Source organism: Scomber japonicus, chromosome 21, assembly GCF_027409825.1.
Source record: "Scomber japonicus isolate fScoJap1 chromosome 21, fScoJap1.pri, whole genome shotgun sequence".
Lineage (NCBI taxonomy): Eukaryota > Metazoa > Chordata > Actinopteri > Scombriformes > Scombridae > Scomber > Scomber japonicus.
This window is the reverse complement of record NC_070598.1, coordinates 7203282-7221645: the sequence shown is the minus strand read 5'-3', so window position 1 is coordinate 7221645 and position 18364 is coordinate 7203282. Positions and strand designations below refer to the sequence as shown.

At 40.4% G+C, this 18364-nt stretch overlaps 1 protein-coding gene across 5 annotated transcripts in view; it reads right to left on the bottom strand.

The window, feature by feature from the left end:
- The window catches only part of abi1a (abl-interactor 1a), a 50563-nt gene that overhangs the window by 22125 nt on the left and 10074 nt on the right, over positions 1-18364 (bottom strand). For all 5 annotated transcript variants that reach the window (XM_053342572.1, XM_053342573.1, XM_053342575.1 and 2 more), the window contains exon 2: positions 13825-13992. In XM_053342572.1, the coding sequence (XP_053198547.1) occupies positions 13825-13992 (168 nt within the window). The remainder of the gene's footprint in view (positions 1-13824; positions 13993-18364) is intronic.

Genomic DNA, 18364 nt, shown 5'->3' with positions numbered 1-18364 from the left:
AGATCTGAGCTGTTAGATGGACTCCACTGCTCAGAGATAATGGCCGAATTATAAATCACGATCATCTGAAAACCGGACCAAAATCGAATCTTTCTTTTTGGGTTCCAATTTCCCTTTTCAGGGGATTGATGGGGTTCAGTGAAAGGCTATGATGGACCCAGACAGAGAAAGAAAGGAGTATAAAAGGCGGCGTTGAGACTGGCTTAGTCATCCAAGTTCTGGTGTAAAGACCTCTAAAAGAAAGCTTGGACCTGTAGTTGACCTCTCCTTCTATTGACGATATGGGGAATGGGACATTGTTATAAGATGTTATGGGGAAGTGAATGTTTTTAACCATTGCTCAAAAGGAGGAAAAGTCCCACCACAAACTACCGAAAGGAACTCCTCCAAAAACAAAATAAGTGTTGCAGAAATGTTGCAGCTATACTGGGAAAGCAGCTGGTATTGGCTGAGGGTACTTGCCCTTATCAGTGAACAGCGTGTGGACAAACAGAATCGCAGCTGGCAAAGGGGGGAAGTGAGGAGGCGACATGGTGTGAGTTCATCTCCTTCCTGTATGCCGAGAAAATAACCCTGCTGTAACAGTTACGGGCCGATGTTACACAATTGTTGACAGCGTACTGAATTCCAAAACCTCTTGTCTTTAGCAAACTTTCACACAGCGAGAGGTTGTACCCTGTGGAGAGTGCTTTGCTAATCCACTGACCGGTGTCCAAGAACGGTAATGGGATCTGACAAAAACGCAAAAAAAGGTCCAAGTGGTCCAAGTGGTCCAAAGTAGAGAAGTGCATTCTGGCTTGACCCCTTTCTGGCTTGACCCGGTGGGGAGCTCCTTAATAGCCTGTCTCTTCCTTTCGACCGAGTGTGCAATTGCTTCAATTGACTTTTCAATACAGGTACTAAAAGGTGTTTACTTGATCCCAATGGTACATGTGTTGTGTGGGAAGAGACTGAAAGCTGAAAAACCCCTTGCCAAACTAAAAAGGTGGATGATTCACATGTGTTCTGAAACACTGTCAACCATATGCCTGAAAGCCTGCGGGTGTTTTCCCAGAACACTTTGCTGTTTTGGCTCCGGTATTTGGCTTGTACATCAGCTACAGGCTTTTAGGAATTAAGAGCCTACACTTCTTTGCACTGCTTTTTTTTTTAGTCATCCCTTCCATTATGTTCAACTCTTCCTTCCACCTGATTCCTCTTCCACATTTGACAACATCCTTTGTTTTAGGTTTTGTCTCTCTAATTCCACCCAATACTTCCTCAAATCCTGAGAAGAGTCACCCACCTATATGACTAGTTTGAGGATCTAGGTCAGTCATTCATGGGAACTGCTGCCAACACAATCATCGTCATCCACATGCTCTAACCAGACAGGGGGAAAAACCCCAGTCAAGATCATTCTCTGGACTGCACAAGTTCTTCCCATCTTGGGATACAAGTGACTCAGTGCAGGAGTTGCCATGATGAGAGACTTTTTGTTGTGTTGTTAGGAGCAACAAGTGCCTAAATATTTGTGATTTATTTATTTCTTTTTAATCCAGATGTTGCCATTTTGATGAAAAGGCAGCACTTGGAGAACTTACAGTTTCAAATAGACAGAAGGGCAGCTATGTTAAATGTTTGAACTTCAACACCCTGAAAGCTAATCATGTAATTGGAGAAGCCAGTGCCATGTTTACCACTCTGGCCAGTGTTGGATTTCTTTTTGGAATGTCAAACACTTGGGAGAGGCAAAACATCCAGTGCAGTAAAGTTCAGCTTCCTCTGGACTTAATACTCCCATCATTAGTATTTAGGGCAAAGTTGGTGCAGATGTATTGGTCTGAGGTTTAAGCAAGTCACTTCCTATATAACTATAACTCCCAATAACTGCCTGAATTTCTTCTAGGAACAGAGGGCGACTCTATGCAATATGAGAAGGTAGTAAAATAAAAGGATTTCTGGGCTTATAGAGGTGGAAATACTGATTTAATAACATTTTTATTGGAATTCACATGCTTTTTTCTCAACAACCTAACAGGCCTTAATAATGGTCTTGATATGACAGTGCTATAATCTATGCCTACACTAATAGAGCACCAAAAGACAAAAGTCACTGTGTTTTTAGATGACCAAAAAAAGACACTGCACCTTTATATATATCTACATTTGTTTTACTTTATATATATAGATATATATATGGTTATAACAAGAATACCCTTCTCTGCAGGGCTGGGTGATTTGATGAGATAAACAGTGAGGGATTTCATTGTCAACTGTAACAGATTTTGCTATATCTTTTTAAATGGTGATATCTACCCTTTTAAAATCTGCTTTATGACAATATTGGATGTTTTCATGACGTTGGTAGTACTATTTTATTTGCTGGATTAGCCAAATATAGTCAGTCCTGTCTGGTTTAATTCAGCCATCAACAATGTCTCAGTTGATTTGACAGAAAATCAATTATATCACAACATATGTTCAAGCCTTTATATAGATTACATCATGTACCCATTGATAGAGGATTGTATCCATATTGCCCGTCCCTACTTCTATGTTTCTCTGGGGGTTTTGGTAGTTAGTCATTTTGTCAAACATTAAAAGACATGTAGTAAAAGTGTAAGAGACATCCAGAGACATCTAAGAAAAGGTGTATTGTCTTCTATGACCTCAGGTTTGTTAACTGATGGTGACTCTTCCACTACTGTGCATTGCTCTTTGTGGGTTTGACATGTTTCATGCTTTGATAAAGGTCTGCTTGCCTGAAAAGCTAGATAATAAATTAAGTGTATGCATAGGAGATGCTGTAAGTGTACAGGTGCTTTAACAAGTTGTCCTTGACTCTATTTTTAAATCCAGCACTTTTTTTTAAAAAGACTCATGGTACTGAATGTTAAATCTTAAAATGTAGAACTAGGATTCCTCCCACAGCGATTTTTTGACCCAGCCTCTCTACCACATGGTGATTTTTACTGCTCGGACTCGGGGAGGCGGAGTCGGGAAGGACTGCAATATTTGGAAACAGGTCATACATTGACAGAATGCGTCCGCACAACATCAGCAAACCAACATAAATCTCTCAGCCCAGTGGCACAGCCAATCAAAAGGCCAGGAATGGAATTTCGGAGCCTTGCGCAAACGTAACTTCACAACTTCCCACAAGACAAACACACACTGTGTTGAAGGGTGAGGTAAGGAGAAACCCAGGAGGAAAAAAAAAAAGAAAAGCAGGTTTCTCAACTTTGATATGGAATTGAAACAGCTGCTTTCACTTCAGCACATGTTGGAGAGTAAAAAAAAAGAAAAAAAACTGCCTTTTCAGCGCTTTGGCAGACCGGCCGTGGGATGATATCCTCAATGAAATGCCAGCTATGCACAAACGGACAAAAAAATAAATTAAAAAAAAGGAACGGCTGCACAGCATGAACTGTAGGCGTAAAAGAGGGTTGAACTGCAAGCTGACACACAACACAGGGGAAAGCCTACTACTAGACAAACACACCCTACATACCCGAGTGTCTATGTGCAAGTGAGGCCTAGCCGGACCAGATATATGTGCCAATGGTTAATGATAGGGCTCGACTACAGATAATTATGATTATTTAAGATTTAAAAATATGCAAACTGGCAGCGAGGCATTTTCTTCCTGCTCCTTCGATACCACACACACACACACACACACACACACACACACACACACAGAAATGTTCAGGCATGGACTATTTTTACTGGCATGTAATATCATAAACCAGAACTACATGATTATGAAATAAGACGTGGCAGAGAATCTTATTAAAAGTCCATTTCTGGCTGAGAGCGAAGATAAGCTTGTCTTTACAGCAGTCCAGGAATTGGACATTCTTATTCTGCGGGATTACGAGGAGATAATATCTAAGAAGCACATGTCTGTTAAACACATTTGAACCTCAATTTCAGGCTTATACCCGTGCACGAGGATTATACAGAGCTGCTAACAGGTGAAGACAGCCTGATGATGAAGATGTGAACATTATCTTCATTTTAACTGTTATTTTTTCCAGGAGAAGGTGACTGAGAGTATGAGTCAGTGCTTTTTCTTGGCAATACCCTGCTGCCTGCTTCACGTTCACACTCTTAGCCACATTCATCCCTCAGAGCGGATTTGAACAATTTGTGATGCTCTGTGTGTTCCAGGAGTTATTTGATGAAGAAGTGCTGTAAGTGCTGAAGTATGCTTTTTTTTTTAATCCACCCACTTTCTCTCTACTCGCCTTGTCTACTACTGTTATTTCCTACATTTCCTGAAATAACTTCCTCAGAGAAGAGGTCTGAACATATTGCTTTTGTGTGGAGTGTTGAAGCAAAGGCTTATCATGCAATCAAGACAGCTTGTGCCATTGTTGCATCATTTTGTATAGAGAGGTTTCAGTTGGTGAAGAAACTAGCAATTGCCTCGTACGTTTACACTGGGTTTTACTGAGTGTGTGACTGTTAGAAGGAAGCAAAAAGAAGTGAGACTGGAAGGAAACACTTAAGTTTTACATCCTGAGGGGGAGATGCCCAAACCTGATGCAAGATAGTAGTAAGTACCTTTTAGGCAGTGGTCTTATTATTTGATAAGTTGTGAGTAAGACCAGAAATTACCCAACCAACTGTATTCATAAGAGTATCAAGACCTTTAATATGATACCCAGCCTTTAATTGAAATGCATTTAAAGGCTTGAGAATGTAAACCTATCCAGTATTTTGGTTGTTTTTGCTTTGTTTTCTTGTCAGTCATCTCATGACCCCTCAAGTTGATCTTGTGACCTCTCAAGCAGCCCAACCCCCAGAAGCTACTGCTTTAGGGCACCTTGTCCTAGATTTGAACCGGCTAGCTACCGGTCACATGCCTCCTTCCTTCTTGAGCCTCTCGGCCGCTGTAGTTCCCAGCCCCCTGTCTTCTGCTTCTCAGCAGCCTCGTCTGTAGGAGCAGTGCAATCCAACACTCCCAACTTTAGGCTGAGCCAAAACGGCTGTTGAAGCAGAGCAAATGCCTCTTTGTCTGGTCTCTGTTTCTCAGCGTGATTACAGCCAGCACATCTGAAGCCTGTCATCTGTGGAGTCAAACAGTTGTACAAAAGGGCCCTTCGGAGAGGCTGTTTCTCTGAGCAGTTAGTGCAAAGCAGAGCATGTCGGAGCTTCCATCTGCACTTGAAGCCAAAAAGGGAGGTCAAACGCCCCGTGGGGAGTTCTCAGTTTGGCAGCTTCTTGTTGAACATCTCTCAAAAACCAGATTCCTCTGGTAAATGTAACAAACCCATGTGTGGTGTGATGGAGCCAGAAGCGGAGGTTGTGAGGATTGGTCAAGGGTGAGACCTTGGGAGACATTGTTTCTCCCACTCACCCAGCAGAGAGAGAGAAAAAAAAGAAAGTCCTCTATTTAATAGAGTCGGGACAACATGCCAAGGTGGCCACTTTGTTTGCCAACAGAGCACATATGGAAACACCTCAGCTGACATTTACCAATCTAATTTCTGGGCTGTTGCCAAGAGCACACTCTCTGTTACACAAAGACTGTGCTCTGAAGTTTACATACAAGCTGTGAATGAGCCGATATAATACCCAAACATGAAAAAACACCAAAAGCTAAATCTCAGCTACACATTGTGCCTTCTGAGAGGGGAGATAAGTATTATCTAATCAGCCTTGTTTATACAGAGCCATCAAATAATTGCCAACTCTAAAACAAGGAGGAACTGCAGAACAGAGGTGTAATGATTAGATGTAATTGCAGAGGGGTTGTTAAGAGGGAAAGAATGCACTGGTAATGATAATGATGATGATGATGATGATGATGATGACGACGCCGTGCAGCGGGGAGGGGGAAGGAGGTGGAGTAGGAAGAGCAAGAGAGGAAGTAACCACAGAGCAGAGGGTTAGGAGAGGATGATTCACTGAACATAAGGCGGCCATCATTTCACATCATCACTCGCTCAAATTCAATCTCTGTTCATGCAGGTCAGAGTCAACATGATTGACAGGCTGCCAGGTGTGCTCTTCCCCTAGAAGTGCCAGGCTTCATATTCACACACCGAAACACACACCTGGCAGGGAGCATACGGAACAGTTTTAAAAGCTCCACAAAATTATAGATAGACTGAAAAAATGATGAATTGATGATGAAAATAATTGTTAGTTGCAGTCGTAACAGATGGATGTGTAGCAGAATAGGACCATCTGTATTTGCTGCGTGTTGATATGGCATGTTATTGGCAAAGACAAGATGAGTATTCTGGTTATTAAAACTCCTGAAGATTTTCAATTCCCCTCCTGCTGACTCCAATTAGCTGCTCAGAGATGAAGAGGATGCCAAAAGTGTGCCACAAAAAACACTCAAACTAAGAAATATGATTACAAGTGATGTAACCAATGTTTTTTTATGTTATCAATTGCACTAAATACTGTATTATTGATAGAAAAACTGCAAATTCTCACACTGGAGAAGCTGCAACCTACAAATATCTGATAATCTATCTATTCTCAACTCGGCACTACAAACAACATCACATAACTTCTTCGTCTTCTGCTTCACACAAACATTTAGCAATCTTTGAATTAGAGTAGAAACGATGAGTCGACTGACAAAGCATTAGTCAGCAACAATTTTGCTCATCTTTTAAGAATGTGAGCTGTTTAATAATGTAAAAATGGCAGATATTCTCTAGTTCTACCATCTCAGAAGCTAAGATTTGCTATTTTTATGTGTTTTATACAGTTTTTAAATGCCCCTTGTTCTCCTTTCTAAAGAAAAAAAAAGATCTAATATAACATTTTCCAGCCCAACGTTGCCACTTTCCAGTACCAAATCCATGTCTTTCACCTTTAAACAACCCCTGCCTGGAGGCTGTGGACCACCACAAAGATCTTGCCACACACACACAAACAGACAGACAGATTACTATAACACACTTTCCACAAAAGAGAAAGAATAATGTAGGATAAGTGTAAATACCAGGAAAACTCTGAATGGAAATAAAGAATGTCTCATTTCACAGCCAGGCAAGTGGGAGAGACCACTAGGAGAGGCGGGAGAGAGACCAAAATACACAGGCAAGCAGTGGGATCAGCAGGAAACACAAGGACTACACACACACACACACACACACACACACACACTATAAAGCTTCATTTCCTGTTTGGATGAGTGCCATTCCTCCTCAACGGGAGGTCAAAAGCCAGCACTGCAGCACAGACACGCACAACCCCCAAGACTTTGCAAAAATGTGTGTGTCCAAGTCATGGCTCTGTCTGCACACACATGGATACGCATACACACACACACATACACACATAAAAAACACACAAACAGAAGTACAGGAATGCAATCGTACAACATTGAGGAACTAAAGAAAGCAAAATAACCAAAACAATCCTACTTTGAGCACAAACGGTGAGCTGACTCATGTGATGATCAGATAACAATATTGTGTAACTGTAGTAACACCATCTCCCATGAACCTCGCAGCTGTCAGGACAAACTGGGAGCTTACAGTAGATGTGTGTATATGTGTGTGTGTGTGTGTGTGTGCGTGTGTCAGCTGCTTTTCTGTAACCAGCCCGTCATAGTGCTGCTTCATCACTGTGGTCACCGGGTTCAGTCAGCACACTACTGGCCAGCTCCAAATGTAATTCTGGACCAGTGAAAGCAAAATAAAACAAGGTGATTGACATCATTGTAAACACAGCTGTGCCAGCAAACACGGCAAGCTTTAAAATGCAACCCCCCCCCCCCCCCCCTTTATTTTCCCTTCTTCTCTGCATTCACATCCATAAATTCATCCGTTGTTTCATCACAACAGTAATAATTGCTTCTTTAAGATAACCACCTTCCAATTTCCCCTTGATTAATTAAAACTGAATGGTGCATTAGAGGCAGAAAATGTAGTCTAAATTACAGTTTGATGGGATAAATATTGCTTTTTAAAAAATATATATATTTTACTGAAGCTGTATTGTCTGGCAAAAAATTCCCACTTAAGGTTTTCCTAACCAATTTCTCCCAATTGTTGCCTGAGGCTGAGTCAGTATTTCCTCTTTTGCTGACATGCTGTCAGAAGAACCGGTAGTTTGGTTCTTGCTAATAATGTTTCACTGGGCAATTTAAAAGAATTTACAAAGAAGTGAGGGCAGCACTACAATTTGTCTTGGCCACATGTGCATTAAACATCAAAAAGGTCTTCATTTATAGTTCAGCATGTGTGTGTGTGTGTATGTGTGTGTGGGTGTGTGGGTGTGTGTTGGTGAATGTGTGTATGCACCACTGGCTATTTTAAGGTCTTCATGCTCAATGTTTCTGCAATGAGGTGTATGTTTTGTGTCTCCTTATGAAGGCCACAAAAGCATTAAGGGTGTTACAGTATGTTGCCAAATGAGTTGTGGAGAATGATGTCATCTTTATGTTTGTTGAGTTTTGATTCATAAAGTGTACAGATGTTTGTTTGCATGCAGATTAAAATGCTAAAGGGCAGAATGATATGCAATTATTTGAACTATCAGAGGTCTGTTTATCAGAATCCTAAAAATATGTGAGACAGACATCTAAACTCAGCTGGCGTGAAGGTGTTTAAATTGAGTTTGTGACCGACCCAGACACTTATATATATTGTTATAAAAAGGGTTTTTCACATTTCAATTTTTTTTATTTTTGAGTTTAGTTTCATGATGATACACATCTACTTGAAAAATGCGACTCAGATCATATTATTCACATTTAGCACCAATACCTTTTTAAAAAAAAAGGTTCAAATTAAAACTCAAGCCCAAGAGATTGTACAGATGCCAATTGTTCATTACAGCTCTGTTTTTTCCTCATCATTTTCACCCCAACGTTTTATTTAAGGTTATCAAAAGTGTATCAAACAGTAAGTCGTGTATGGCACTGACCTCTGACCTGTATTGTTATACCGCTAACAACACATCTTTCCTTATAATCCCTTCTCTCCACCTTTCAGTTTCAGTCTGAGTTTGGATTGACCTCGAGGTGTCTCCCTGAATAATCTACTTTGCTTTCCTTCCATTGTTTTGTCTCATCCTCCATACGAACGTTTACTCCACAAAGCTCTGCCACAGGCTCCAGAGCTATGACTGTCTCAGGTGAACGACAGAGGGGTTTACTTATTGCCATGGTAACAATGACATTCCATGACTTTTAAGTATAAGTCTTGTGTGGCTGCATGCAGTAGGTTTTAATGTTATAAAAAAAAAAAACTAAATGAGGTGCTGTGCTATGTGCTACAGGTCAGATTTAGGAAATATGCAACTCTAGATATGTGAGAAGAGGGAAAAAAAAACATATTCAGGACACAGGAGCTGTAGAACTAGGTCCCCAACACACACACACACACACACCCACACTATTATCCCTCTCTTCCCCTCTCCATTCGGGGGTATCACAGAGACGTTTTCAATGTGAGGCATTTTCTTCCGCCGGACAGACAAAGCGCTCCCTGTTCGCAGCCTCTTAGCAGCCACTTCACACGCAGCACAAGGTGGAAGCCCCGCGAGCTACTCTGTTCTCCCGTCCGAGCCCTTCCGCCTCAGTCCTGCAGTTTGTGAATGGCAATACATACAAACATTTAGCTGCAACACACATTTTGCTACAGTCATACTGCTGCAAGGGCCCTGACATCCGCTGAATATCAATAAGGAGCTCAGGTGACTAAACACACCGAAAACTGTTTAAAATGATGCCTAGATGCATTTATTCTGGAGGCTAAATGTGTTTACAGATAATCCAAATGTTGACTTTTAAAAGATTTTTATTTGGAAATGAGCAGTTTATTGGCATTTTGACTAGTGGTGAACCGATTACTCCATTAACTGATTTATCGAGTGGGTTCCCAGCCAGGTGTCAAGAGCGTGAAGATAAATGTGAAGTGAATGTGTTGCAATATTTCTAATGCAATAGAGGAAAGTAGTAAAGCATATTTGTTCAATAAACAATGTTTATTTTCTCATGTGTCCATCTAATCTTTGCTTATTTGTTGCAAATCCCAAGATAATTTTAATTTCCGGGCCTCTAAAATTTATACAAATAATTTGGCTGAACCGGTCACAGCTGATAATATGTAGCCGGTGGTGGGGGTTGCAAAGCAGATATTGCTTCATTTTAAAAAGGGTCAACGATTGAGAACTGGAGGATTAGTCAAAGTTAATTGAAAGAAATTTAACAACAACTTTTAATAGTTAGAAATTCATCATTTATCAAGCAAAGCTGTGTTGGTTCCACCTTCTCAAATGTGAGAATTAGCTCTTTTTCTGTGTTTCTCATCATTGTAATGTGAATAAATTGGAGTTTGGGACATATGAAGTCATCACCTTTGGGCTATAGATCGCAAAACTCATCATCATTGAAGACAATAATCCCTAGACTCTTAACACAAGATTCAAAAAGAGGCTGAGATTGTTTCATTGCTAAATATACTTACAGTACAGATGAAAAATCCTCTTACTAGTTGCAACTGAACAACACCCGAAAGCCAATATCAGTCCTGCAGCCCAACACAGGCACTATTAAAGAACAGTAACAGTATAGTCTGATACACTTAGCATCAGTTCTAGCTGGAGAGATGTCACTGCCAAGCGGACACACCCTGACCAGACTGAAATTACGCACTAACGCCAGGCAACATCTCACCACACACACACACACACACACACACACACACACACTGACTAACACATGTAATGTAAGAGGGCCACATAGGCAAACCTAACTTCGGACATGGGTGGCTACAGGCTGAACACAAAATATGATCAACTGGAAGAATGTGGAAAGCCAGATGATCCTGTAATGCAAGCATGTTTATTTTTGGTATGTGAAGGATGTTAAGGTCGTGATCTAGAAATGATTGATCACATGTCCATGTCGTGGTATTCACCTTAGAAAACTTCCTTTCCTTTTTCGCTACTAAAAACAACATGAACCTTGCAAACGACAGGCTTTCCTCTCCATTACCAATTCAGCAGAATTCAAAACGTCTCGAGGGGTCGACGGCTCGACGCTAATCTCATATCCATGAGCGGCGAAAGGCAACATGACGATGATCCACCACTCAACAGGACAGTGGAGAGCAATAAAAACACACCCACAGCCTGCAAAAAGGTCACATTCCTGCTTCTTTATTATTAAAACAGAGATACTTGTCATTATGGAAAACACTTTAAGACACCTCTTGTCTGACTTATCCATAAAAAACGACAAGAAGGAGGATGGAGATGTTATGAATGAAAGGGTAATAATAGGTTTTCTGTGTTTTCCAGCTTTTCAACCTTTCAACTTAAAAGCTCATTCATGAGATGAGTTATGCAAATGAGAGAAAGATGGAAAAAAGGATGCAAGAAAGCAGCGTGTTAATCTTCTAACAGTGTTGAATATCAGCTGGAAGAAAAACTAGTTTGGTCCAGACTGACTTGAGTTGTTTCCACTTCTTTAAAAAACAAAAAGAGGAAACATGAAAAAGTGAGGGGGAAAAAAATCACATTTCTTTGTTGACCATCAGCTGACCTAATGTGACACAGAGTAGTTTAACTTGGATACTTGTGCCTCGGCAACAAAAAAAAAAGGACACAAAGCTCCGGACTTAAATATAGCATAGGAAGTTTGGAATTTCCCACATGCACCAGAGAAGAGAGGCAGTGGACACATTTAGTCAAACAATGTGTGCTAAAGCCTGGACTTTACTGTATGGCCATGGCCCATCTAAAAAGCACCATGCCTAACTGTGTTTCATATGGTTTTTTCCAATGTGGCCCAGGGGAGTTGTCATGGAGACTGAGGCAGGCCTTGGCGTCATGGTGACCTTGGTATCGACTGAATGCTATTTGTCAGGATATTGACTCAAAACCTGAGTGCAAATATGACTTCTTTTTTTTTTAGTCTCTCTTTCTTTCTTTTCCCTCTCTTAAGGCTCTCTTTGCTTGTCATCATCCACCTTCCATTTCCCCTCCGATTTGCTTCCTCTCTATCTCCCGAGCCCCTCCAGTCCCACAAGTCCTCTTTCCCTCCATTAGACTGAAAAATCTGACCTTCAAGTGTATCCTGAAAGAATTTCTGGCACTCTTGGCACAGCTGCGTTAGAGGAAAAACATAGATAGCGGTGTACACAGGAAACGCATAGCTTAAGGAACCACTCCTTCCATCGCACACCCGCTCGCACCATTAGCACATAAAGCACGGAGGTTGTCAGCATGAAAAAACACACAAACAAACAACCAGCTCCTGAATTTTTCAACAGTTGCTTTTTATGTTTGGATTCAATCATGAGTGCGTCGTACGTGTTGCAGGTTTGGTGAATGCCTCCCTGATCTAATCTACGAGATGCCACATGGCCAGGGACTCTTTGTTTGATTTGTCTGAGCTCTTAATGCCTTCATTGGATGAGCGGCGGGATTTACCTGCACATGGCAGAAGCCTCCTGCATTGAAATGTAAAAAAGGTTAGGAGTGGGAATAACTCTGATGACTTCTACAAGGCTGAAGGTTTTTGATATACTTGTATGTGATAGAAATAATCTGATACAGGGACAGCTAATTAAAAAAAAGAAATAAAAAAAAACCTCTATTAAAATATACAGTACCAGTCAAAAGTTTGGACACACCTTTCCATTCTTTAATGAGAAAGTGTGTCCAAACTTTTGACAATAGTGATATAATGATATATTCTGGAAAGTCAATTGAGCAATTGACCAGTGAGGAATATCTGTTTTGGGGTAATTAATTATCTGAAATCTTAAAGTACTTCATCACATTGGAATTATGATATATCATCAGGGTTGGGAAGGTTACTTTGGAAATGTAATAGGTTACAAATAACTAGTTACCCTATTTCAAATGTAATAGGTAATGTAACTATTTCAATTGCTTTATCAAAGTAATGTAACTTAATACATTTGATAGCTTTTCTAATTGCCTAATGAATATTTTCAGCTGTTAGGGTAAATGTTCCCATTAAGCACCAAAATCTAAGTTCAGCTGTTTTTCATGGATACTAACATGATTTATAAGGGAGATCATTTCTTATAAAGCAACATGTATCTCTCATTTGAAAATGTATTCATTAGTTCATGTAGATTTTGGAATATAAAATAAAGATATTTTATGAAAAAAGTCAAAGTCTGGCATGAGCTTAATTGGTACTGTGACACCATTTAAGCCCATGTGTGCTCCAAATAAGGTCAACGTCATTATTTATTTACAGAATATAAAAAATATTGATCTCAAAGAAATATGTATTCAGTAACATGTTAAATATTTAAAAAATGAGGAAAAAACCTTCCTGAGCTAAATCTTAAAAAGGTCTTACTTCAGATGTAACTTTCTTTGTAATCAACATTTTCATATGTAATTTAAACAGATTAAAGTTTGTTTTCTGTCAAATAAGTAACAGAATAAACCCAAGTTGGTCTTTTATTTGTTTAAACCCATGCATGTAAGTGTTAGCTGATAAGTACAACCCTAAGTGGACAAATACTTCCATACTTAATGTGTCAGACTGACTGAGGTTAAAAGTAAATGTTGTAAAATGTGTTTATGGGACTCTGAAGCCAGACAGACAGACAGACAGACCAGCAGTCATTCAGCCGAACAAACAGTCAGTCATACACTCGGGTTAAGATTGATAAAAGCAATAATAAAAAAAAGGAACCACGGATAGCTGCAGAGGGCCTCGTACTGTGATTGAAAATAACAGCGTCTATGTGGAAGTGAGAAGAGAAGTGGGAAATGTGTGGCACCATTCTTTCACAGCTGTATGGTCTGTGGTCACAATGTGAGAGAGAGAGAGAGAAAAAAAGAGAGAGAGAGTGTGTGTGTATTTCTGACCTGGGAGATGTGGTTGATGGAGGACTCCATGCGCCGCAGCTGCGAGGCCTGGATGTCCAGCAGCTGCAGTACATTGTTGGCTAAGGCATTGATCTGGTAGGCCACGCTGGCCAGGGACTGGGTGGTGTAGGCTTTGGTCTCCTCCAGAGCTTTCCTCTTGTCCTGGGCCTGTGTACGAATAGAGATTAGAGGAAACAGGGAGAGATGGGGAGGGAGAGAGGGGGGGGGGGAATGGAAGATGAGCTCATTAACTGTTAATATCACATAACATCCGTCTTCAAGCCGCGTATCCAGGTCAGGTTTGTGGTGGATTCGGGCCAATAGAGCAGCCAAGACAACCCCCCCCCCCACACACACAGACACACACACACCCCTCCCCAAACTCTCATTCCCCAGATACCACACTCTCTCTGAAGGGATTTGAGATGATGTAACGCATCCTGCGACGACCATATGGGAGGCCATGGGAACAGAGTGTGAAGAGCTGACTTTAGATGTCTCAATAGAGTATCAGATTTAACATGGTGAATAACTTTCTGAATCATTGTTATCTAGATCATGTCGGGTTTTTTATTAGATTGCTTCTGTTGAGATAATCATCACAAGTCTGCAAATGCATTTTAATGCTACTTACAAGAACACTCAATTGAAAAACCTGTGTTTTGAGTATCAAACGACCACCTGTCGGCTTGAAAATGGCTCGGAAAGAGAATAAACATTTCATTACACGCACAGCTTCTGTCCATTTCTTTCATTTCTACAGCACTTAGCAGTTTATCGTTAGCATAAACAACAAACCGCTATCCTCCGTATTGACCAAAATAAGCTCAGTATCTGCTATTTTGGTGCTGTTGAGCATAAAGACACATAAGACAATACATATATTACGCTGCAGATGTGGTTAATAAGGATGTTTTGAAACTCATTCATTGCTTAGATCTATGATAACACTTAAGCTAAGAAACAAGCTAACGTAGCCACAAACTGTTAGCGAAGCACCGTTTTAAGTCCACAGGTGGTAACTGTTTGATACTCAAAATAAAAAACATAAGCTTTTGGTGGAGTTTTTCTTAAATGTATTTAGTAGAAGCTCATATTAACATCAGAAGCACAGGCTGAGCTAAAACAAGCTACATCTCCAAATGCATTTTAGTTTGCTTTAATAACTTAAATATTGAGACACACACTGGCACACTACTATCAATTGTATTTTTATCATAAAGATGTTTTGAAACTCAGTCATTGCTGAGATCTATGATAACATTAAGCTAATGCTTGCAGCAAAGAAACAAGCTAACGTAGCAACAAACTGTTAGCGAAGCACCGTTTTAAGTCCACAGGTGGTAACTGTTTGACACTCAATAAAATTTAAAATGTAAGCTTTTTCTTAAATATATTTAGTAGAAGCTCATATTAAGATCAGAAGCACAGGCTGAGCTAAAACAAGCTACATCTCCAAATACTTGGAGAAGAAAAGACATTTTAGTTTGCTTTAATAACTTAAACATTGAGACACACACTGGCAACACTACTATCTATTGGGTTTTTATCATTTCTGTTGGTTTTCCCTGGTTTTTACATCCAGGTTCAGATGTCACTAGGAGGAGGTGTCAAAAAGCTTATGGAGGATAATGTCTGACACTGGACTTGTCAAACTTGTCCTGCCACATATTATCCAACTGTAACACAAGCTCATCCATCATATCTATAAATGATAACAAAAGATCATCCAACAAAAGAGGCCAAACCAGATAAACGGTGTTAATCACACGTTCCTGAGAGCCACCTCTCATCAAAAACGAGCTGAGGCAAAGAGCCGAGCCCCAAACTGAGCAGTCATGTTTGATCTCTGTCGGCTCTTCCCTACCCAGCTCACTCATAAAAGTGGAGTCCAAAGAGCAACCTGCCTGGAGGGGTGACACTCAGCTTTGATAACAGGCTGCCGTAGCAGGAGAAGAGAGGAGGGCGTGGGGGGGTAAATGGTGGCAGAAGTGGCGGGGTATGCAGCAGAAGAGAGAGTGAGAGGGGAGGAAAAAAAAGAAAAGGGAACATTTGGCGAAGGCGAGAATATGGACGGAGAGAATGAAAACAAGTATGTCACTGCCTGTCTCGTTACTGATTCCCCGTGGCAGTGCGTAACTAATCCAGAAGCAATCCGTACAGCTAAAAGCTCCTGACCTGGAGAGCTGCCTTGCCGGTTAGCCTCGGCGCGGGTGAGGTGGTGATAGCGTTTAGTAGTGTTTTCTTTTTTAGCGAGGGGGAATCAAGAGCAGCAGATGTGTTGTGCGATAACAGCCTCGGGAAGGAGGGGAGATTCCTCCAGAGGGCTCGGAGCAAAAAAGGCCATCTGTTGAAAGCACGGAGTCACTCGTGTGCACATGCAGACACCTACTACTGACACCGCAATGAGAGACGTGATGGATGGACTAACAGCTGCATCGAAGTAAATGAAACAAAAAGCAAACATGAATCCACTTCTTCAATGATTAAATAAAATTTTTTTAAAAAAGAGGTGGTGTTTGTTGTATAGGGACATGAGCTTTCAAACAGATTACTGAACAACAACATATGTTTGGCTGTGCACAACTGCTGGCCTACATATGAAGCTGCAACAGAGACAAAATGTTCATTTTATTCAACCTACAGCATTTTTTCCAGCAGTGCGATATGTTATTTCTACTCCTAGCTCCATTTAAGCTCCTAGAAAATGTACTCTGCGCAAACACTAAATGTAAATACACTCCTATTTTCTGTGATTTGAAATGCAAATATAGCAACTAGTGATATAGACACAATTTTACACATGAAGCTCAGTTTACTCATCATGAGGCGTACTACATTTAGATTTACAGTTTTAATAATGTCTTCCGGGGCTCTGGGTGGGAGCTTTTTAAAGCCTGATGATCATCAGAGTTATCCTAGTTTTCACCTCGAGAGTTCAAATTTACAACAGGAAGCCTTCTACAAACGAGGGGTGTGGAGTTTGAAAGATGTGGGTGTGTTTATTAGGAGGAGAGGGTCTAATGAAATATACCAAGGGGGCTATAATCCTGGATATATCAGCCTCTGATGCTTCAATTTTAACCAATCTTATTTCTAAACGGACTCTTAGATGTCTGATAACTTTATAACAATGCAATCCAAAACTACCATCCCTTCAACATTGTTCTGTTAATATCTTGCAGTTATTAGGTGCTAATGTTCAACTGTGATGTGCAAAGGAAAATACATTTAAATTATAACGACTCTAGACTATTTTCTTGTTGAAGTTGTGAAGAATCGGTGCAATTTATGTATTTTTTTGTCAATATCTTGCAGCTGTAAAAGAGCCTTGACAAACAGCACCATTGATGCATGAGCTCACAACTGCTGAACTGTGATGTGTGAAGAGAAATACATTGACATCCTGCATGTCTTTCACGGACGGACATACAAACATGTTCATTCAACTTCGAGTCCGTGCTTTTGAAAACCCCGGAGTACACCATGTGATGTTGTTTAGTTCACGTTCTTCAATGGCTGCAATTGATAACTTTTCTAAAATATATTCGATCCACTTCCATACTCTCTCTGGGAGTTATTCACGTCGTCTCCATGAATGCTCGCCTTATTCCTCATGTGAAAGATGATCTTTCTTTAATTTGGGCTCGAAACCCCCGACATGTTTTTTTTTTTTTTTTTTCAAATCAGCTGAAAAAGAAACAGCACAGGTCTGTTCTGTCATTCAAAATAAAAGACCACAATGAAAAAAAACAAAAAACACACAAACTAAAAAAGATGATACACTATATAATTAGCCTGCACCTGTGACACACTTTAAGCTGTAAAACCAGACCTTAAAAACAGATACACCAGTGGCTATTAATAGTTATTAAGTCTACCACAATTACTCAGTTTCTCCCCTGTGACACAGTGGCTACACCTACAATGAGACCAGAATAATTTGTTAAGAAGCTGATATAATAATAATAATAAATGGTGAGAGTAAGGAGGCAGGCCAGGGCTGATGTAGTCTACTCTTTCCATTCCTGTGTTACATGAGGTCTTCAGCCACATGTTAATTACACACTGTAATACTCCAAAGCTGCATACTCCTGCACCATCATCAGTTGCATTGCATGTTTTCTTTTTTTCCCCCTTTACTTTAACAGAGGAAGAAATAAACTGATTCATAAGAGAGAGAGAGTGGACTAAAAAAAAAAAAAAGCTGAGTGGTGGACTCAGATTTCTGCTGAGTTTTTTTTCCCCCCTTTCTTTTTTTTTTTTTTTTTTTTTTTACCCCCTCTGCTGCATAAACGGACCCAAACTGCATCAGCTGCTAGAGCTTTGATGTGAGGTCAGAAGTGGGCGTTGGGAGGACAGATGTGACACTTGATTGCATTGCTACTAGTGGCATGTTAAGCACTGTTACGCTCTAGTCCACACATTGTCCACAAATCCTCAACAATCACCACATTTGTTGTTCAGTTACCCAAGAATCTTCCACTTGCTCCATCTCAATCCATCTTGAGAGAGGAAACTGCAGTGGATACTTTAAGAA